General features: G+C 37.6%; 2 protein-coding genes across 6 annotated transcripts in view; both read left to right on the plus strand.

The window, feature by feature from the left end:
* TRAK2 (trafficking kinesin protein 2) overlaps positions 1 to 22,766 on the plus strand; it is a 69,194-nt gene that overhangs the window by 3,287 nt on the left and 43,141 nt on the right. The window contains exon 1 of one of the 5 annotated variants that reach the window (XM_059168410.1): positions 17,295 to 17,393. The exons of the other annotated variants lie outside the window; for them this stretch is intronic. The gene's annotated coding sequence lies outside the window, so the exon portion shown is untranslated. Of the gene's footprint in view, positions 1 to 17,294; positions 17,394 to 22,766 lie in introns of those variants that run through there. 5 annotated transcript variants of the gene reach the window in all.
* Positions 5,511 to 6,417, plus strand: LOC131827972 (HEAT repeat-containing protein 5A-like; the record flags this gene model as incomplete). The annotated part of the gene is made up of 1 exon (XM_059168892.1): positions 5,511 to 6,417. A coding segment is annotated over one exon (603 nt), but the record flags the coding sequence as incomplete, so codon positions are not given.

A 22,766-nucleotide genomic window follows, 5' to 3' on the forward strand; every position in this document is an offset into this window, starting at 1 on the left:
CTTTGAGGAGGTGATTGACTTAAATGGGGCATTTAGGGTAGGTCATAATTCATTCTGACTTGTATCTTTATAAAAACAACTGTAGAAACAAAAAGAGACACCAAGGATGTGTGCACAGAGGAAAAAATTATGTGAGAGCACATTGAGAAGGTGGGCATCTACAAACCTCAGGAGAAACCAAGCCTGCCAACACTTTGATATTCAACTTCTAGCCTCCACAACTGTGAGGAAATACATTTCTTTCACTTAAGCTACTCGGTCTGTGGTATTTTGTTATGGCAGTCCTTGCAAAGTAATTCAGGGATGTTCTAGCGAAAACGAATGACATACAAAAAGCCTTTGAGGTGTGCCAGGTGATTAGGTTTCACTGTAAGAAGTGTTGAGAGATAAAGCTGGAGATTCGGCTGGGCTCTGTTAGGACAGTTTTGTATGAAACACTAAGGAGCTGAACTTTACCTTAAGGGGATGGAATGGAGAGGGTTTCTAGCAGAGGAAAAATATTGAATATTCATTTTAGAAAGACTACTCTGACCTTTGTGTAGGACGGATTAAAGGGAGTAAGACTGGAAGCAAGAAGATCAATTAGGTGGAAGCTGAACTAAATATTTTCTCAGAATATTGAAATGTCAAACTAAGATAGAACTATTGTTAACATAAGGGAGATTTTAAAGGGCACAGCTAACCCTGAGGATAAACATGGAGAATTTAGGAGGAATTTCTGTGTACCTCTTAGTACCTAGAAACTGGCTTTACTTTTGACATTTTGCTTTCCGTAAGTAAAGATTCAACTGTCATACAATAATCAGTATTTTCCCATTAACAGACACTTTCATGGTGCTTACAGTGTTCTAAGCCAAATCCTTTGACAACCTTATGAAATATCTGCTATTTCCATTTTATACATAAAGATACCGAAGCACAGAGAGGTTAAGTAACTCACCTGTGGTCGCACAGCTAATGACCGTGTTACATTCAATCTTAAGCAGTCTGTCCTCAGAGTCTGTGCTCCTAGCCATTATATCACATGTTGCCATATATTATTTATCAAGATCTTCAACTACCTATGAGAGGAGGAGGGAGTGATACAAAAATAAATTGGGTATGTATGCTGTAGGGAGTATGTAATTTATCAGAGGAGATGAGGAATAGTTACATTGTTAAAAAATGTTTTAGAAAAAAGTGGAGAATATTGGGAACTAATCTTACTTCTGGGGCTTCTGGAAAATCTGGCATTGGGAAAAAGTAGCATTTGAACTAGGGTGTAAAGAATGGCTATACCAACTGAGGTAGCAGGTGCCCCTCAGGTGTTAGAAACTTGTTTATTGTGGGGTTAAGTTCAGACTTTTTAACCAGAACTTGTCATATTCAAAGCTCCAAGTACTTTCCCAGTAATCATTCCCACTTAAATTGGTCTGTACATTGTTGCCAAACTGGCTCTGTCACCTCTTTGCTTGGGGGTTTCTTTTTCTTCCTTTGTCCTTGACCTACTGGTTATTCCCCTTCTCACTCTCCCAATCATTCCATCCTTGAGGAACGCACTTAAATCTTAACTGCTGTGTGAAACCAGACCACGTCAGCTAGAAAAGAGCTTTCCCTCCGCCTGACTGTATAATTTAATACTCATGAAATATTTATTATCTAGTGGTGTTATCTTCTTCTCTTAGATATCCTAGACCATCAGATCTTAGATTTAATCTAGATCATGGAACTCGTTAGAGCTCTCCCTAATAGATCTTAGATTTCTTCGGTCTTTAACTTCCCTTAAGGCAGATTGTATACTGTTGTATGCTGTTGTATACTACTTTTAAATCTCTTTTCAGTTTATTGGACAGTTTTCAATAAATGCCTCTTGAATTAAACTGAAAGGGCCACCTTTGTGGCTCAGTCATTAAGCGGCACCCCTTTCAGTTTAATTCAAGGGGCATTTATTGAAAACTGTCCAGTGAGTAGCTGATTGACCAGTTATTAGCTCAGGTAATTTTATTGAAATTTCTTAGGTAACAGGCTTCTTAATATGTGATGTTCTAGCTATACTACTGACTCACATAACCTTGGGGATATCCTGTTTACACTGCATTATGATTTATTTGTGCTAGAAAATGAACGTACTCGAAGTATATAGGTATAACTAATCCATTTGTTAAGATCATTGAGGTCTTGGAAGCTTATCCATATATATCTGTCAGTGTTTGCCAAACTTCAGATTTTTTCTCTTTAGAAAGCTTTCTGGCAATAAGGAATAGCTCAAATAAAATTGGCTCTAATTTAAGAGTGTTACACTATTTGTGTAACAGTAGTGTTGATATGTGTGTTAATGGTGAAAGAATTCACCCACCAATTCAGTTAATACTTCATTTAACAATAAATATGTGTTGAGTTGCTTAAACTCCTGCCATTATATTCTCATTCTGATCAGCAAGAAAGAAAAAAGGGAGAAGGTAGCACTTCCCCTTTGTTCCTGGAAGTAAGTTGTAATATATGTTGTGAAAAAAACAACTTAGATGCTGAGTTAGAAAATAAAGATGGCAGGGGAGGCTACTTTAGATCAGGTGGACTGGTAACTTCTCCCTGAGGATAATTTTTCAGCTGAGATTGGAATGGGGGAGAAATAGTTACCATATAAAGAACAAGAGAGAAGACTATTCCAGATACAGTGAACAGTTACAAAGATCCAGAGAGTGTGATGAGGAAGTTAAAAAGCCTGACACTAGACTGTGACTCTGTGGCTGAGTCTGAGCAAAGAGAGGGGCAAGATGGAGAAAGAGAAATAGTCAGGGGCTAGACTACAGCAGATGTTTGGATTTTATCCTAGGTTTTTCATTTGTGGATTTTATTCTAGGTTTGTTTGTTTGTTTGTTTTTAAGGAGTTTGTTTTTATGTTTAGTTTTTTAAAACATTTTCTTATCTTACAGAGAAGAGAGAAACCTAGAAATTGAACACGGAGGCCTGTTAAGAGGTTGGTTCGTAGACTAAGAGACAATGATGGGTAGAATTAGGATGATAGAAGAGGGGCTGAGGAGAAGTGGGTAAATCTGAGGTATTAGACTGTGCAATATTTACTAATAAGGATCAAGGGAAGGGAGCTGGGTGATCCAACGAAGGGATTTGAGAAAGTGCATTCACTGTTAAGATGTAGGTTTCAGGAGAACCATTAGGGAAGTAGGAAGTAGTCAACAGTATTGAACCAGAGATACTTAAGAGAACAACTAAGAAAGTACCACTGGGTAGGTTAGCAGGGCCTATTATTGACTGAAGGGAAGGTGTTTTTAGGAGAAACCAGGTTGTAGTAGGGTTGTGGTATGAATAAAAGAGGAGGAAAAGGGAGAGTAAATACTCTGAAGATGCTTGACTGAGGACAGAGGGCAGTAGCTAGCGGGGAACCGGGAGTTTCAAGGAAGTGAGATTTTTAAATTTTAATTTTATCCGTTTTTAATAAACTAGAAGATTTTGAGCATTGTAATAGGCCAAGGAAGAGGGTAGAGCAAAATTTAGAGAAGTAAGTAAGTCAGGAATAGAGACTTTTTTTTTTAAGATTTTATTTATTTATCTGACACAGAGAGAGAGATCACAAGTAGGCAGAGAGGCAGGCAGAGAGAGAGAGGGGGAAATAGGCTCCCCACCGAGCAGAGAGCCCGATGTGGGCCTCGATCCCAGGACTCTGGTATCATGACCTGAGCTGAAGACAGAGGTTTAATCCACCGAGCCACCCAGGCGCCCTGGGAATAGAGACTTTTGAGTAACATATTTCATTATTTTTTCACTGGATGGACATACACATGTAGACAAATTGAAAAATGATGAAAAATAAGCTGCTCTTCCTCTTCTGTCTTCCAGCCACGTAGTTCTTCTAAGAGGATTGCTAAATTACACTCCCATTGAGTGTGCACATACGTGATTGAGGTTAATCTTATACTTAATTTTAATTCTCAGAGTTTGGAGAGAAAGCTAGCTCTAGACTATGTGGATTTATTGGTGGGAGGAATAAAAGTGAGAGAGACAGAGAACAGATGGGAGTTCAGAGATGAGTATGAAAGACATGGTATGGCATTGTCTCAGAAAAGGCTAATGGAGGGCATGCCTATGGTGTGAGGCCCACCGGAGATGACCCATTTCCCATGGTTTTGTACCTTTTCAGGAGAACTTAACTACTTCTTTATATTTAAAATCTGTGTCAACTTAGAAAATGAACTTCTCAAAAATTCATCACTTAAGTAAATACGTGTTAGAGGTCCAAGTGCCAAAGCTCTGCTTTCTATTCTTACTACTTTCAGTCATAGGCATGTTGTGTGTGGTACTTTGAGGTTATTCAGGCCAGTGGTATAAATCAAAACAAAGGGAAACTTGTTAGTTAAGAAAGAGCCTTCTCTGTCTGAAGGAAGAAAGGAAGAGGAGGAGACTAGAAATCAACTAAGATGTCTCCGAGATGGTACTGTTGTTCCTGAAGCACATAACTTAACAACTTAACACATTTTTTTCAACCATTTTTATCTCTTTAGCTAGTACGAAGCTAAACCACTGTCTTTTCCTTTGTTTTATTTTATTTATTTATTTTTTTGATAAAGAAAATTAGCTTTATTTATGTAAATTTAAAAAATTGATTGTAGTATTAGATTTGTCAAGTGTTTTCATTTTGAACAATTTACAAGAGTATTTATATACAAACATAATAAAATAGAGTATATCACATTGTTCCTGCTTGACTCAAAGTGTTTTCTCAGTTCGGAACATGCGTCTATCACTCCAGTTTTTAATTTTTTAACAGGGAAATGCTATGTTGTGACATAGTGCTTGATTAATACATTTAACACTGAAGTGGAAGGAGAGTCAGTGATTACCAACAGTTCAAAAATATTTTTTCAACCAATATGACTCTATCATTAGATTTTTTCTGTATTAAAATATGTTTCACAATAAAAAAACATACTTGCATTTGGTGATGATCTAAATTTGTTGTTTAATATAAATCCATAGTTGACCTGAATATAAATATGAATTAAACTCATTAGTATGAATGTCTGTCATAAATGAAAACAAAATTACCAGGAGTAGAGGTAACAGAAAATCCACATGAGAAACTGAAGTGGAAATATCCTATTCTATTTAAAATAAGTAAAATTTCCATTTTGTGAAACCAATACAAACCAAAAGGTGGTGAAAAGCCATATTTATAGACACCAGATCTGAGGTCACACTGTAGAGCTATAATTAACTTGTACTACTATTTATTGGATAATTCTAAACCAACTTCCGAAATATCTTTCCAATCATTATGTTGTCTGAGAAATACAAGAAAGTTTAATATAATTACTGAATAAGGCAGAATCTTAAATTAGCAATTAGGATACAATATAAATGAAGATAATTTAGAATCAATCTCTATCTATCAAAGTGTTAAGTACACCATGTGTGTATGGACTGTCAGAAGAAAGCCATTTCATTTCTAAAGCAGACTGGATTTTAAGTAAGCTCCTGGATTGTTAAGTAACTTCAATTTTTTAGCACTTTCTTGAAATTCCTGGCAAGAGCTCCCATGCCTTCAGAAGCGCTGTATTGAGAAATTTAAGGCTACTCTTGAGATAAAAGATCCTGTGGTACAAATCAAGACCTATCAACTCCTGCTTTCCGTTTTTCAGTATCCAAATCCAGCTGTTTCCTACCCATACATTTACTCTTTAGTATCCTCTATTGTGGAAAAACTGCAGGAAATAGACCAGAGAAAGCCTGAAGACACTACTGAGCTTCAGATCTTTCAAGAAGGCATAAAGGTCTTGGAAGCACTGGTAGCCATTGCCGAAGAACAGCACCGTTCTCAGCTGGTGGCCTGTCTTCTGCCCATCCTCATTTCCTTCCTTTTGGATGATAATGCTCTGGGATCAGCAACTGCTGTCATGAAAAATTTACATGACTTTGCTTTGCAAAATCTCATGCAGATTGGGCCTCAGTATTCATCAGTTTTTAAAAATGTAATGGCTTCTTCTCCAGCCCTGAAAGCCCGCCTTGAGGCTGCTATCAAGGGCAATCAGGAAAATGTCAAAGTCAAGATATCGACATCTAAACATACTAAGAACCCTGGAAAGAATGCAAGCATCCAATTAAAGACCAATTTCCTCTAATTCCTCTGTTTTAATAGTGAGCACCTTAATAAAATACTTGATTATTTCCTTCTCTTTGGGGACAAAAGTGACATTTTAGACACAAGTGCACTTGGAGGTCTGGTTGATTGTCTTAAACAGCTGTGACTTTTCAAAGTAATATCAAACTTAACATTTTTTATGGTTTTTTTGTTTTTCAATTTAATAAAATCCTTTGTTTTATTTTTAGTTGGCAGTTCAGAAGACTACAGAGGAGACTTAACAGTTGTGCGTTTTTTAAGAAGACATTTGATCATTTATTTTCATTTGATGTGGGGCTTATTTTATTTTTTATGAGTTTATTTTGTCACTATATTTTTTTCCAAGTTTTTATTTAAATTCAAGTTAACATACATTGTAGTATTGATTTCAGGAGTAGAATTTGGTGATTCATCACTTACATAGAACACCCAGTGCTCATCCCAAGTGCCCTCCTTTAGTGCCCGACCCCCGTTTAGCCCATCCCCCACCTCCCATCCAACAACCCTCACTTTGTTCTCTATAGTTGAGAGTCTCTTATAGTTTGCTCCTCTCTCTCTTTTTATCTTATTTTATTTTTCCTTCCCTTTCCCTATGTTCATCTATTATGTTTCTTAGATTAACGTGGGCCTTATTTTAAATGTACCCATAAACAGCTGCAAATGCTGCTAGTAGAAAATGTGGTAAAACTAAGCAAAAGGCAAAGATTGCAATTTAGCCTTCCTATGACACTGACTAGTTCCTTTTAGTTTCTACAAGAAAAGTGGGTACTGTGTTATTGCTTTAGAAATAATAAAGCACCCTTTTAACAGAAAACTCGTAGCATTTTTCATAAAGAAAATAATTGTTTTCTTTCAAATGTTCAATCTTTGCTTAATTTTCCAAGGCAATTCATTTAATTGATGTTGGACTGAAATATATTAGTAACCAGTTTTGTTCATTAAATTACTTCTGTAATTCAGTGTATTGACATTTTTCACATTTATGCTTATAGTTAGGCATGTATTGCAAGCCTACTGCACATCTGTTGCTTTTAGCTTTGGGGCATACAAAAATAAAATACCTTCATTCAGAGAGCTTACAGTGTTGTAACAAGAAAGTGAGCACATAGTCTTCTGATAACACCCAAGATGAGGAGTCAGTATGTACTGATTAAGGAATAAAATCATAATGAAAAATTTTAAGATTTCACTAAGCCATTTTTTCCATGTTTGTAATCCACTATGTATTTCTCTGTAGCAATTAACATTAAAATTCTCACCAAGAGAGAAAAACCTATACTTTTCTTTGGAGACAGTAAAGGAGGGACAGAGTGTATTCTCATAGCCAGCCTACGGAAAAGAAAAAAAAACACCAGGTAAGAAAAGCACTTGACAAGATTGCTAAAGGAAGAGAAGCAAGCCAGCTAAATCCCATGTGCTGGAGGCATGAAAGAAAGAGGTACTAGAGGAACCAGCCAAGGGCAGAAAAACAGGTCCTAGGGTTCAGTCTCATGCCGACACCTTCTGGGTTCTCTGATAACCTGGTTATCTGGTTTCTCAGCCAACAGCAGGGCAGGAAGCAGAGAAGCACAGTGCATTAGCCAAGTGTCATCGCTGATAGCCTCCTGGTAAGGGGGAGAACAAAATGAGAAGTAGACTTAAAATCTCCCCCAAATTAGCATTTCACACCATTTATTGTAGGAAAAAAGTACTGTGTAAGAACTTATAATCCTGGAGGTTACAGCTGTAGTCACTATGTTACAATGCAGTGATTGCTAGTCATAGTAATGACCCTGAGTCATCAGATTCTTTTCAGTCTGTTCTATCTAGGGGCTTTTTTCCCCCTCCCATAGCAGTTGGACTTTTCTCCTTCAACGTCTTAACTTGAGGGGGAAAATATCTTACTACCAATGTTTTTAAAATAAGAAAGCTTGGGGGGGGGTACCTATTAAATATTTTGTGGGTTTTGCCAATGTGTCAAACCCATCTCTAGGGAATGTTTGCAGCTTCTTTGTAACTGGTGGGCTTCATTGCCATAGCTCTGCCCATAACGAACATCTTCTATTGAAATGCATAAGAAGCCTATATAGCTTTTTATAAATTGGGCTAAGAAAGCCATCAATTTTCAAATGCTCTGACAGTCTTAGGTTTCTAATGTAGTTTCATTTTTCTCCCTACTACAGACTGCAAGGATGTAACTTGACGAGAGATTGATTCATTCATTTGCTAAATATTGAAGGGCTGGCATTTGTAAGATACTAAGGTACACGTGGACTTAATTTATTGGGATAAGGATATATTTTGGTCTATATTCTACTAATCTTAGCAGCTCAGAATACATAACAGAATTATTCCCAATTTACGGTAATACGTCTGCATTATTTTCTTGATACTGTAGAGCAGCCCTTTTAAAGCCTGGGTGGCTAAGGTTGTGATCCCAGGATCCTGGGATCAAATTCCACATCTGGCTCCCTGCTCATCAGGGAGTCTGCTTCTCCCTCTCCCTTTGCCCCTCCTCACTGCTCGTGGGCATGTATACTTGTGTGCTCTCTCTCTCTCTTTCAAATAAATACATAAAATCTTTTTTTAAAAAGACAAAATCAAACTCAGATGTGGAGTTCTTATGGCATATGATATACATAAAAACACAAATTATTTTGCTTCATTGTTAATACAGCCAACTTTGGGATCAGATGACTTTTTCTTTTCTTTTTTTTTTTTTTTTTAAGATTTTATTTATTTATCTGTCAGAGAGAGAGCGAGCGAGAGTGAGCACAGGCAGAGTCAGAGGGAGAAGCAGGCTCCCTGCGGAGCAAGGAGCCCGATGTGGGACTTGATCCCATGACGCTGGGATGATGACCTGAGCTGAAGGCAGCTGCTTAACCAACTGAGCCACCCAGGCGTCCCAGATGACTTTTTTCTAAAAGCAAGTTATAAACCATCTAAGAAAAAATTGGTGATTAAAAAAAATTTGGAGACCTGTCGTTTTTCTTTATTCATTAATCAGGATGTGTTTTTACAAAGCGATGTGGAGAGAGAGAATTTCTCAAACTACCCACATTCACTGTCCTTCACATTTCTAATCTCTTACCAGCAGAGCTCAGAGGTTGGAGGTCCCAGCTTTGGAAAAACATAGTCATGGGTTTGATTCTGGGGCCTTCCTACCTTGGGCCAGTTAATTAACCACTAAGCTTCAGTTTTCTTATCTCTTAAATAATGACAATAATAATACATTGTGGGGTTGTTATAAGGATTAAAAAGGATCATATGCGCAAAGCATTTATTCCAATGCCTAGCACATAGTAAGTGCTCTGTCATCGTTAGCTATTATTGTTAGAAAAGACTGAATTTGGAACAGAATGGAGAATATATTTCTTTATCATATATTTTTCATTTGAAAAACAGAAGGTTCTTGTGTCTTTATTATCAATTGTTCAGCATTATAAACTGATCTTAGAAAACTATAGTGCTAGTTTTCTTGGTATATTCTACAGTAAAATCATGAATTTAACAAAGAAGTTTGGGTTGTTTTCATTGTCGAAAGATATTGTCTGCTCAGGGCAAGTGTCACAGGACAGTGAGGCCTCCTATTCCATTGTTCACATCTAGAAGCTGAAGTTTTCTCGTGTACTCTATGAGTTGATAGGTCTGGAGGAAAATACACACTAAACAAACTCACTAAAGAAGAATCAATATCCAGGATGCCTGCCCTTAATATATCATAGAACAATCAAGTGAGCTGCATGTTTTGGTTTCCATAGTTACTATATTCTTTTCCCCTATAGGAAAATCTTGGGGAGAAACCAAGTTAATGAAAGGGGTGTGTGTGTGTGTGTGTGTGTGTGTGTGTGTGTGTGTGTGTGTAAGTGCGCACACACATTTAGACACGGAGGGCATCTGAAGCATGAGGAACAGTATCCTAAGTGAATGGGGAGGGGAGGGCTGAGTAGCACTAGGCATTCCTGGAGACTCCCTGGCTCAGAGTAGAATAGAAAAGGTCTGAGGCTGAAAAGGTCTTTGGCTCAGGCAGCCAAAGAGAAGGGCTTGAACTAAGGCCATAGCAACAGGCCTGGAGAATACTTTGACAGGAATACGTGGAAAGCAAGTACTGAGAAGAAGGTTGTCTCTTGGAATTTTGGCTCTGCTGATCAGGTGACTGATAATCAACAATTAGTAAAGGAGGAAAAAACATTTCATGGGAGAAGGATATAATTTCAGTTTGGAAAGTGATGAATTTGTGGGGTTGATTGCAGGCTGATTTTGAGTTTCCATTTTAAAGTCATATGCCAATTCCGGCTCAAGGTAAAGACTGGGGAAGTAATTATAATATAATTGGAAGTTAAGGCCTTTGAAGTAGATGAGATTCCTTAAGAGAGAAAGGAGAAGGCCCATGATAAAATGCTGAGGAACTGGGACTACGAGCTATTAATAAGGCAGGTGGAGAAAGAGGGTTCCTCAATGTTCTCAGCTGCCTATTACTGTGCCCATCAAGTTCAGATTCTTCATTGTCTCCTGAGTGGCAGATAGTAGCCAGAGCTCAAAAAATAGATCTGTTCTTGCTTTGTTCCTGAATTTCACTGAAAAGCCAGAATCTCCCTTACATGTCAGTTCTCCCCTTTATCTTGAAGTCCTGGAGTTAATTGTGACAACTGATTTGAAAAACAATGACTAATATTTAAACCTCAATGTAACTTGAACGTCTTTTTGCTTTGTAGAGTTATAGTACTGAAATGGTTATATGTCTAGAAATGCAGAATTTTAGAAATCATTCTAGAGGACACCTAGATGGCTCAGTATGTTAAGTATCTGCTTTCGGCTCAGGTCATAATCTCAGGGATCTCTGGGACTCTGGGATCGAGTCCCATATCAGGTTCTCTGCTCAGTTTCTCTCACTCTTCCTCTGTGCGTACTCTCTTTCTACAAGAAATAAATACAATCTTTTTTTTAAAAAAAGAAATCATTCTAGAAATATATATGTTTATAAATATGTTAATAATATTCTGTCTTGGGGCTCCTGGGTGGCTCAGTGGGTTAAAGCCTCTGTCCTTGGTTCAGGTCCTGATCCAGGGTCCTGGGATAGAGCCCCACATCGGGCTCTCTGCTCCACGAGAGCCTGCTTCCTCCTCTCTCTCTGCCTGCCTCTCTGCCTGCTTGTGATCTCTGCCACTCAAATAAATAAATAAAATCTTTAAAAATAAAAATAATAATATTCTGTCCTGAGCACTCACCCCCATTTTATGTTATACCCTGTTCCTGGTCGTATAAGATTGCATGTCCTGGTGCCACTGATTACTTTGTTGATCTACTAGTAGTAGCTGTACTACTTTACAGTTTTCTTTTGGCATCTTTTAGAAACTTCTACTTTGAAAGGCTTTTAAGTATTACAAGTTTAAAATAACTGAAGGATTTAGGATCATCTTAAACCACCAAAAGCAAGTTTCCATTTGATTGTTAGAAGGGTTAAGAAGAAAGGAAGACACAGGTTCTCTAACTTTTATTATTTCTGTTTTTAAACTTTGTATTTATCCTCCTGCTGTGTTCAAATGGTGTTTCAATGGGTCTTAGCTATTTTACTCCAAGGTAAGCTCTGAAGAGCAGATTATACAGTAATACACTTAAGTCTGCCGGCATAATTACATCTGTTCAGTTTATTCCTAATCTCCCGTGAACTCTGTAGGTTTTCAGGTGATGAAGTCTCTTGATTTTATCTACTACCTAAATTTTGCCAGTCAACATTGGAAGAAGATACTTTCTGATGTGTTGGGGAAGGATTTATTCGGTTCTAGAAATAGAGTACTTACCCTTTTGTGGAATCTGTTGTATAAAGTGTCTGTGCTCAAGATGCTTCCCCCTATTTTTTGTTAAGAGAACAGGAAATCCCAAACACTCTAATGCCATTTACTCTGCATTACTCATTTTGAAGACCTATAATTTTTTTCCTTTTTTTTTAATCAAAAGGACGTAAATTTCTGTTTTAAAAAAAGATTTTAAAATACAATAGCTCTGCTGATTCTATTAATTCTCAGAATATAGATTCTTGACATCAGTTGCTCTCGTGAACAAATATTTTAGTATGTCTATAACCCAAATATCAGCTGAGTGTCCAGACAGGCTCTTTAAAAGCTAAATGGTTGGTTTGAACCTCCAGTTTCCTCCATGTTATGGGGAAACCAAAACCCTCCCTAAGATTTCTGCAAATTCCTGGTGTTCTTGTGGCTTCTGAGCTACTGTCATCTAGGTGGGGTTTCTTTCCCTTGCCTTCTCTCTCCCTCTCCAGAGAAAGAAAGAACAACTATTTCCCTAGTCTTATGCAGAACATCTTAGCCTTCCATTTGATGCTGCAGGGCCTCCCCTTCCACAAGTGGATTTTCTGTGTATTTTCTCAAACTAAAAACATTTGATTCCTAAGAGGAACTCTGCTGTCATATATTAAGATGATGAAATGTGTACCTTATTAGGTATAATATGATGATAATAATGCTTTTAGTCAATCTTAGTTTCTCCATTTATCAAATTTCCAAATATTTAAATAACTTACGCTAAACTTAGTCTCCACTCATTAGAAATTCTAAGAAAACCCTATCCTGAAAAAGCTTTTGCAATATTGCAACTGAATGTACCGTATAACATCATGTAGCTCTTTTGCTAGATCATACAGAGAAGAGGGTGCTCTCCTAAAAGGATATAGGATTTCAGACAGAGTTTAAGTGTCAAGTTGTTCTTTTTCTTGGAGAAGTAAATCAACACTGGTTTGTGAATGTGAGACTGAAGTGTACCCTTTTGAGGTTTGCATTTATTTAGTATCTTTGAGCTATTTTCTATCCTGTTTTCTTTGACTAGACTGCCATATGACATCACTAAATTATTTTTGACTTCCAGATAATAATTTGCTTTGTTTTTTCATATTTCTAAGCCAGTTTTTTGTAGTTTTTTTTTGTTTTGTTTTGTTTTTGGTAGAAGTGAGTTTGAAAAAAAGAAAGGGTGATGAAAAGAGGCATAAAACTAGGGATGTGTAATTAGAAGGTGATTCTATCTTGAGGATTTTATATATATGCTATTTCCTCTGATACTTACTGTCATGCTGGAATTTCAAGTAAAAGATGGGATTCCTGCCTAGTAGTAGAATTTTTAAAAGATGATGTTGTTAATGCTTATTCAGCTGTTTATTGCATTTTCAATAAAAGTTTGGGGTCATTACAGTTTTTTATTCTGGGGTACAAAATACCATGATTTAAGGTGTAGACCAGAGGTCAACCAACTAGAGCCTATGGATCAAATTTAGCCAGTTACATGAGCTAAAAATGGTTTTTACATTGTTAAAGGGTTGAAAAAAAACAACAAAGATAATTGGTGATAGAAGCTTTATATGGCTGCAAAGCCTAAAATATTTCCTATCTGGCTTTTTACAGAAAAAGTTTGCTGACCCATGGAATGTAGTTTATTCACTACTTTTAAACACTTGTCTTTGAACTTAAATGTTTTCCCCTCAAAGTTTTACCAGATAACCAAGCACCTGAAAATGCCAATATTGAGGCCCAATCTCACTTAAAAAAAAAAAAAAATTCCTTAGTTGAAATTTAATTGCTTTAGAGTAGGTAGGTAGTATTATATAAAGCAAATGTTTCCTATTCAGGCACATGTTCAAACTTTAAGAATTGAAGAGACACAATAATAATTATATGAGAAGCAGTCTGCCTAAATAACAGTAGGGTTTCCATAGGGTTTTTTTGTTTTGTTTTGTTTTTTTGTTTTTTTTTTTTTAAAGATTTTATTTATTTATTTGACAGAGAGAGAGATCACAAATAGGTAGAGAGACAGAGAGAGAGATGAGGAGAAGCAGGCTCCCTCCTGAGCAGAGAGCCCAATGCGGGACTCGATCCCAGGCCCCTGGGATCATGACCTGAGCCGAAGGCAGAGGCCCAACCCACTGAGCCACCCAGGCAACCCCATAGGTTTTTTTTTTTTAAATTTCCCCTTTTATCCCATACCTTGCTCCAAATATCCCTCACTTTCCAGCCCACAAGGCAAGCATTTTGATGTGTCTATAAATTTAATGCAGAAAAAAATTTAATTTATTGTGTCAATGTCATTATGGTAGCTCTCTAATTTTGCTTCTTGCTTTATACCCTCAGCACTGTATTTCTAGGGCTGTGTTGCTCCATGTGTGTATCCACCACATTTTACCAATCTGCTCTTTTTTTTTTTAATGGAGATTTTATTTATTTATTTGACAGACAGCGATCACAAGTAGGCAGAGAGGCAGGCATAGGGGCAGGCAGAGAGAGGGGGAAGCAGGCTCCCTGCTGAGAAGATAGCCCAATGAGGGGCTCAATCCCAGGACTCCAAGACCATGACCTGAGCCGAAGGCAGAGGCTTTAACCCACTGAGCCACCCAGGCGCCCCTACCAATCTGCTCTTTAGGAAGTAGGCCCTCACCTTACTATCACTAATAGCAGTACAGGAGACAGTCTCCTACATGTCTCTTTATAGGCTGATAGGAGAATTTCTTTGACATAGGTAATTACCAGGAGTACAATTGCTGGATCTTAGGGTATGTATATACTTAATTTGACTACGTAGTTTTTGTTGGTTCCTTTGAATGGCTCTACTCCCATCATGCAATCTCACTGTGCGCTTTTTGAGGAAATTTTTGTAAGAGTTTGCCTAACACCAGTGGTTAGTGACAAGAAAGGACTACCTTAGGTTAGAATAATTGTTAGAACTGCAGTTCCAGGTGAGATACATAGCCATGCTTTTTATAAGAGCATGTGCTGTTTTGAGAGTAGAGCTGTTAACAATGTGGAAGGGTAGGAACTAATCTGAACTTGAATCTTCTATGTCTGGATAACCAGGTATCATGAAATGGTATTGGTTGTATTTTTTTAATTAATTAATTTATTTATGAGTGAGAGAGCAAGGGGTAGGGGCAGAGGAAGATGGAGAGAGAGAACCTCAAGCAGACTCCTCACTAAACGCCGAGGACAAATCCAGACGTGATCTTACGACCTGAGATCATGACCTGAGCTGAAATCAAGAGTCAGATACTTAACTGACTGAGTCACTCAGGTGCCCCGGTATTGTTTGTATTTTATAATTCTACCTCTTTATCTACTTAACTTTTAAATTATATTTAACATATAAATAATGTTTACTGTCCAAGTACTATTATAAATGCTTATAAATATTAGCTCATTTAATCCACGTAACCTAGAAGAAATGTACTGTGATTGTCCCTATTTTATAAATGACGTAACTGAGGCATAGAGGGATTAAGTTATCTAAGTATAGATTTCTCAATTTTAATATTATTCATTAAAGTATATGGAGAAGGAAATAAGAATCTGTCAAAAATAAATGGGTTATCTAGTATGTGTTACATCATAGTCCATTACAAATACAAAGGTGCTAATCAACTTTTGAATACCAATATATGTAATTCATCATAAGGCCAAATAGGAAAGAGAAACCTATCTACTATACATGTTTAATATTGTTAATATCATACTTCTAAGATTCGAAAATAAAATGCACCGATAATGATAACCTTTTATTAGATGCCATTGCTGATACTCCAGCATATTGGGTGTGTGAATTTGCCAGATGGGTGAAATTTGATTATTTAAGCACCATAAAATACTATCTTTTAATATTTTATTTCAAATCCTGTTTTTATAACTTCCCAAAGAGTAGTTATAGAAGTATGATTTAACATTTTCCTTGTAATTGGGGTGGTATTTTGATAACTGTCATTGTACTTTGATGAGGATATAAATGCAAAATATGAAACAAAACGGCTTTTGATAATGATTAGACCTTGCTTCTTGAAAAAGCCTGTAATATTGTTTTGCTTTTGGATTATCTGCCTAACTTTATAAAAGGTAAAGTATGGAATGTGCAGCCACAGTTGTATAATGTGGCTGCTTTTCTGTGAAATTGATCATTGACTCACAAGTGTTTCCTTACCTAGAAAACCTTCTTCAGTGTTGCTGCAGTAGTTTTAGTTCTTAGTGATTTGAAGACCCTGATGAATCACAAAGACCTATTAACTGTGACATATTCTCTCACTATTCACTATTTGTTTAGGAAAGTGCAGAGAAACAGTATCCCTTTCCACTTCAGTAGTTTGGGCCAGATTATTCAGAGGATATAAATTCATTATCCTTTGCAAACAAGACTCACTGAAATTTTCTTGAGACCTTTAATATTTGGCTTGAAATAAAATGCCAAGCATAAGACATCTAAAGTTCTGTCTTTAAATGTATAGGACAAAAAGCCCTGTTCTTGAACGATGTCTTATAAATCTCTTTAAATGCAAACTCCTCTGCTTAAAATGTATAATTTATAGGAACTTTCTGGCTAGGAACAGAGTATGCTCCAGAGCAGATTCAGCCCTGCTGATCGCTGTCAGATGGTCGTTTGCGATTCAGCCGTTATTGTTATTTGTAGCATGTTTGTTTTATGTATATGGTTTTGAGGTGTTTTATAAATATTACAAACCCCATTTTGTCCCTAAAAGCAGCATTAGTGATTGACTGATGGACACAAAAGTGGAAATAGTGTAAAAAATTTAAAGTGAGGGGCGCCTGGGTGGCTCAGTGGATTAAGCCGCTGCCTTCGGCTCAGGTCATGATCTCAGGGTCCTGGGATCGAGTCCCACATCGGGCTCTCTGCTCAGCAGGGAGCCTGCTTCCTCCTCTCTCTCTGCCTGCCTCTCTGCCTACTTGTGATCTCTCTCTGTCAAATAAATAAATAAAATCTTTATAAAAAAAATTTTTAAGTGAGAAAATTACACATGTTAAATAAAGGATGATTTTGAAGGACAAGTCCATGAAATACGACATACCTGTGCAAGTGACAGGCACACGTGAAGAAATGTGAATGTTTGAAATGGTTTGGGCAGAGAATCATTGTTAACGTGGGATGCCTATTTAGTCAAAGATTCAGTTAAAGTGAGGAGTTCAAGAATTTAAAGACTAAGCATGGTGAATGCAAGGGTGGTTATGGAAATTTATCAAAAACCACAGATGGCACCGTGGTTCACCGTTTTCCCTAATCTGCAGGCGAAGCTCTGGTGTAGGTTCCTTTGCCGCCAAAGGTTCACTCCCTTCTGTTGGTAGAGATTGTGGCAGGGAAGGGTTCCCTTCCTCAGCAGATGTTTTTTGTAAACAAAACAGGGCAGTTTTTAAAAATGCTCAAAATACACAGTTAGGAGGAAACGCGGAACCCATAAGCCTAAATCTCACTCATGGTTTTGGACCTTTAAACTAATGGATTTAACAGCATTTTGGAATCCAACCTGTTTGTAAGTAGAGTTGCCTCCATATATTTCATATTCTGAAACCCTTCTGATTTTTTTTTAAGATGTGTGTATGTACGTATGTATGTATTTAAGAGAGAGAGCAGGAAGGAGAGACAGGGAGAGAGAATCCGAAGCAGATGCGGCACTGACCACAGAGGCCAGCCTGGGTCTGTTCTCATGCCCCTGAGATCATGACCCGAGCAGAAACCGAAAGTTGGATGCTTAACTGACTGTGCCCTCCCGGTGCCCCAACCCTACTGATCTTTAAAAAAGATCACTAAAAAAGAGGGACAAAGTATCTGCAGGGCATAATTCCTATTTCCTAAGGGTGAACGTTACAACTGCTGGGAGACCAGCTGTGCTGAATAGCCGTGTCATATGTTAGGGCACGTTAGTGCAGCTACACTTGGTGTTGTGGTCCCTGCCTTTGTGAGCTCTGCTTCTCACTCCTCAGGTTGGATTTTGGTGGTGACACACACACACACATACACCCTTTTCCCCCAACTTTCTTCTTCCTTTTCTTCTCCTCCTTCTTCCTCTTCTCCCTCTCCTCCCCCTCCCCCTCCGCTCTTCCTCCTCCTTCTCCTCCTCCTTCTCCTCCTCCTCCTCCTCTTTCTTTTTCTTCAAGATTTTATTTAGGGACACCTGGGTGGTTCAGTTGCTTAAGCATCTGCATTTGGCTCAGGTCATGATCCCAGGGTCCTGGGATGGAGTCCTGCATTGGGCTCCCTGCTCAGCGGAGAGTCTGCTTCTCCCTCTGCCTGCCATTCCCCCTACTTGTGTGCTTTCTTTCTGTCTCTCTGTGACAAATAAATAAAATCTTTTTAAAAAATCCTTATGTTTACTTTAATTCTAGGCCTTGTGCTTCTGTTAAGATGAAGTTTCTCTTATTGTTTTAGCCTTTTCTGTAAGGCTGTTTTGGCCATAGCATGCTATTTTAAGGAAGTAGTAAGATTCTTTTTAAGGCACAGGGCCTATATTTTGGCACACACTGTTGACCACTTTGTTCCCATGGCTAGGCTAAGCTAACTCATTAGACATGTTTTCTTCAGCAATATTTCTACCAATGACATGTTTTGGTTGTTCTTTTTAAGTCTTATTCTTATTTAAATAAGTCACTTGGCTGTCTTACTCTATTTTCTCCTACATGTGCATGACTTATAAAGGCTGGCTTCTTGTTAAAGAATGCATGCTTGGTTGATTGAAGAAAAGCAGTGAAGTTGTTCCTGAAAAGAGTGAATAAAGATCCAGCATAGAAAATAGTTGGTGCTCAAAGAAGTACTAAGAATATGTTGTACAAACTAGGAGGGGCACGGAAAATGTGTCGGTTGTGTTTGTCAGAGTTTGCCAGCAGTTTCTACTACATTTAGGACTCTGGCTCTGCAAGCTTTCTGTTTTATTCATGCTTCAAGAGGTAGAAAGAAAAATGATTCATGGCACTAAACTAACATCCCTTGTTACAAGGCAGGAAATAAATGGGATTTCTTATGTTAAGAGAAGATGCCATTAAGTGGTTTACATTGCTCCCAACTTTGTATGAGGCACAAAAACAGTAAAGATAATGAAATAGTACTATTTGGTGGTGATAGAAATAATAACTAATATTTGCATAGCACTTACTGTAATGGAAGCATGTTGTTCTAAGAGCTTTTCACATGTTAACTCATGTAATTCCCTCAGCGACCCTCTGAGGTAGGTGTTCCTGTGATTCTCCCATAACTCACATAATCCCTGTAGCAACCAAGTAAGTAAACCTTGTTATTAGTCCCGTTTTACAGATGAAAAATGAGATTAAGTAATTTGCCCAGCCCTACAACTAGTAAGTGGTGGAACTGGGACTCAGATATGGGCAGTCTAACTCCAGTGTCCATGTTCTTAACCACTATAGTAGGCTGACTAATGGCTGCCAAAGACTCCTAGATTCGAATCCCCTGGAACCTATGAGTATTACCTTATATGGCATAAGGATTTTGCAGAAGGGACTAAATTAAGGATTTTGAGATGGGGAGATTATCCTGGATTATCTAGTTGGACCTTAAGTGTAATCATAGATGTCCTTATATGAGGGAGGTAGACGGTGATTTGGCAGAAGGTTACATAGCAATGAAGGCGGAGAGATTTGAAGATGCTGTGCTGCTACTGGCTTTGAAGGTGAAGGAAAGAGCTCTGAGCTGAGGAGTGCAGCCTCAGAAGAAACCAGGAAGTGCACTCTTCTCAGAGCCTTCAGAGGAAGCTCTGTCCTGCCAGTACCTTGTTTGGACCCATTAAAACCACTTCATCCTTTGATGTCCAGAACTGTAAGATAATGAATTGGTGTTGGTTTAAACCACTAAATTTGTGGTAGTGTGTTGCAGCAGCAACAGGGAACTAATACAACTACTGTGCTACGAATAAAGGTACTAGTTATGGTTAAAGCTTCTATTATAGTAGCTCTTCCCCCGAATCCTTGAAGGAATAAGCTTCAGTAATAATCTCCCTCAAATTCTTGCTTTATAAGGCACTTGTCACTTTATTGCTTTGTCCTTTCCTCTTTCAATACGAAGACTTTTCAATCTTTAGCCTACATCTATTACATAAACAGGGTAGCTATTCTGAGCTTAGAGTTGGCTGTTGAGCCAGAAATTTAAGAAATATTAGACAGAAGATGTTATCTGTTCTTCAGGCCTAAACAAAAGGGGGAAGCTGAAGGGAATAAGCATGTTAGTGTCTACTGTAATGTCAGGTACCAAACTAGGAATTTTTTTTTTTTTTTTTTTAGTTCTCATACTTGACTCTCCCTCTCAAGAGTAGTTAATTATCACTCCAACCTTTACAATGAAGAACCATTAGTAATGTGGTCAGAGTCAGAAAATCAGTCAGTAAGATGAAAATTTAAGCTTGTCTAATGCCAAGGTGCATACATTGCTTTATACTCAGCATTGTTACTTCACACTAATCCTGCTGAGGAGCTCAGATCCAGACCAGGGCATATCCCAAGGGTTTACTGAGTTGTAAAGAGTCACTAGGAAGAGCATATCATTTGCAGATCATCCCTGATCTGGTGCACAGTTGTCTTGTAAGTCAGGTTCCTGGATTATCCTGGAGGTCCAGATTGTTTCTACGTGACTCTGAAGATGGACTAAGTTTTATATTCAACTTGGTTTTCTTTATTCTTGCCTTTAGAGTTAACACTAAACAGTTAATACTACCTCCAGAACTAATTAAAAAGCAATCCTCTAGAGTAAAGATCTAGAGTCCATAGTTTTTGTTTCTGTGTAATACATATAAATATTAAAAAAAGAAAAAATATGAATGCTAATGTAAATATTAAAGATTAAGCCAGCTAATGGGTAAGTGGCTGGCAGGAAGAATGTCCCAAGGCTATCATTATATTTTCACAATGGTCTTTGGTTAGAATATGGTTAGTTCTGTTTAAAAACCACTTTGGACCCGTAGGGGAAGCACTTGGCTTCTGTTCTCTCCCTTTATATCCCCTTCCTCCTCCCTCTCTTCTTTCTTCTTTACCTTCTTCGCTCTACTTCTTTCTTCATAAGCAAATTTGTAACTTGGTGCTTTTTTAAAAATGCTTTCTTAGAAATTGAAACAACTTTAAATACAGTTATAGGTATAGAAAGTAGAATTTTGTTCTTTACTGAACTTCCTCAAGAGGTAGTGATCTAATTTTAAGTATCTAAAAGGGTGAATTCCGTGTTTAAAAGTTGACCTAGGAAATCACTGATTTAGACAGATGAATTATTTTGCTACTAGATCAGTTGGCCAACTTTTTCTATAAAAGGTCAGATAGGAAATATATTAGGCTTTGCCTAACTGCAAGTTCTCTGTTAACAATTACCAAGCTCACCCACTGTACCATGAAAACAATGGATGGTATTTCAACAAATGAGTCTGGCTGTGTTCTCATTTATGACACTGAAATTTGAATTTCATATAATTGTCACATATTAGGAAACATTTTAACTTGGGTTTTTTTCAACTATTTAAAAATATAAAACTATTCTTAGCTCACAGATTGTACAGAAATAGGTGACAGGCCAAATTCAGTGTTCAGGCAGTAGTTTACTGACCCTGCACTAGGCCTGTTATACACTAGCATATTTATTCTTATATTTGTGTCACCATTCTGTATTTCAGGATACACTGCTGGGCTTATCTATAAATCCGGGTCTCTGGAGTGTGATAATTTTAAAGATCATGTGTGACATAAAGACTTGGGTAGTAGATGGTTTTGGTTGCCTACTCAAGAATTATCCCCGCCCTCACTTCTTTGATGGCAGAACCCCAAGTTGAGATTTTATTCGAATACCTGGTGGTCATAAACTTCCGGGGAGGTTGTTTTCTTCCTCCTCCCAGTTCCTGGGTGTGGGGGTGGGCAGAGAAATCTCTATTGGTCTGATCCAATTTTAGTTCCATTCCCCTTGCAGTGGTTGATTTAAGAATGGCAATTTGGGAAATAAGGTACGTGGGGAAGACTTCAGTTGTATACACTAGACTGATTGTGGCTGTGAAAATGAATTTTTGACAACTGGAGGTAAAGTACCTAAAAAAATACTTTTGAGTATCACTTCATTTTGCACTGGCTAGTGCAGATTGCTGTTTTGACAGCAATCCCGACAATTTTATGTTTTACTTAAAAAATAGAATTTTTAAAAGTTTTTATTTATATTCTAGTTAACATACGGTGTTGTATTAGTTTCAAGTATACAATATAGTGATTCAACACTTCCATCCAGCACCTGGTGTTTGTTACCAGTGCACTCCTTAATGCACATCACCTATTTCACACGTTACCCCCACCCCACTAACCTCTGGTAACCCTCAGTTTCTTCTCTGTATTTAAGAGTCTGTTTCTTGGTTTGCCTCTCTCTCCCTCTCTTTCTCTCTCTCTCTTTTCCCCATTGTTCATTTGTTTTGTTTCTTAAATTCCACATGTAAGTAAAATCATATGGTGTTTGTTTTTCTCTAAATGATGTATTTTGCTTAGCATAATGCTCTAGATTCATCCATGTCATTGCAAATGGCAAGATTTCAGTCTTTTTTACAGCTGAGTTATATTCCTCTGTGTGTGTGTGTGTGTGTGTGTGTGTGTACATACCACATCTTCTTTACCCATCCATCTGTCGATGGACACTTAGGCTGTTTTCATAATTTGGCTATTATGGATAATGCTACTATAAACATCAGGTTCGTGTATCCCTTTGAATTAGTATTTTTGTATTCTTTGGGTAAAGACCTGGAGTGCAATTGCTGGATCATAGGGTAGTTCTATTTTTAACTTATCAAGGAACCTCCATACTATTTTCTGCTATGAGTGACCACACCAGTCTGTATTCCCACCACCAGCGCACGAAGCTTCCTTTCTCTGTACATCCTTGCTAA

This window comes from Mustela lutreola, chromosome 3 (assembly GCF_030435805.1).
Source record: "Mustela lutreola isolate mMusLut2 chromosome 3, mMusLut2.pri, whole genome shotgun sequence".
Lineage (NCBI taxonomy): Eukaryota > Metazoa > Chordata > Mammalia > Carnivora > Mustelidae > Mustela > Mustela lutreola.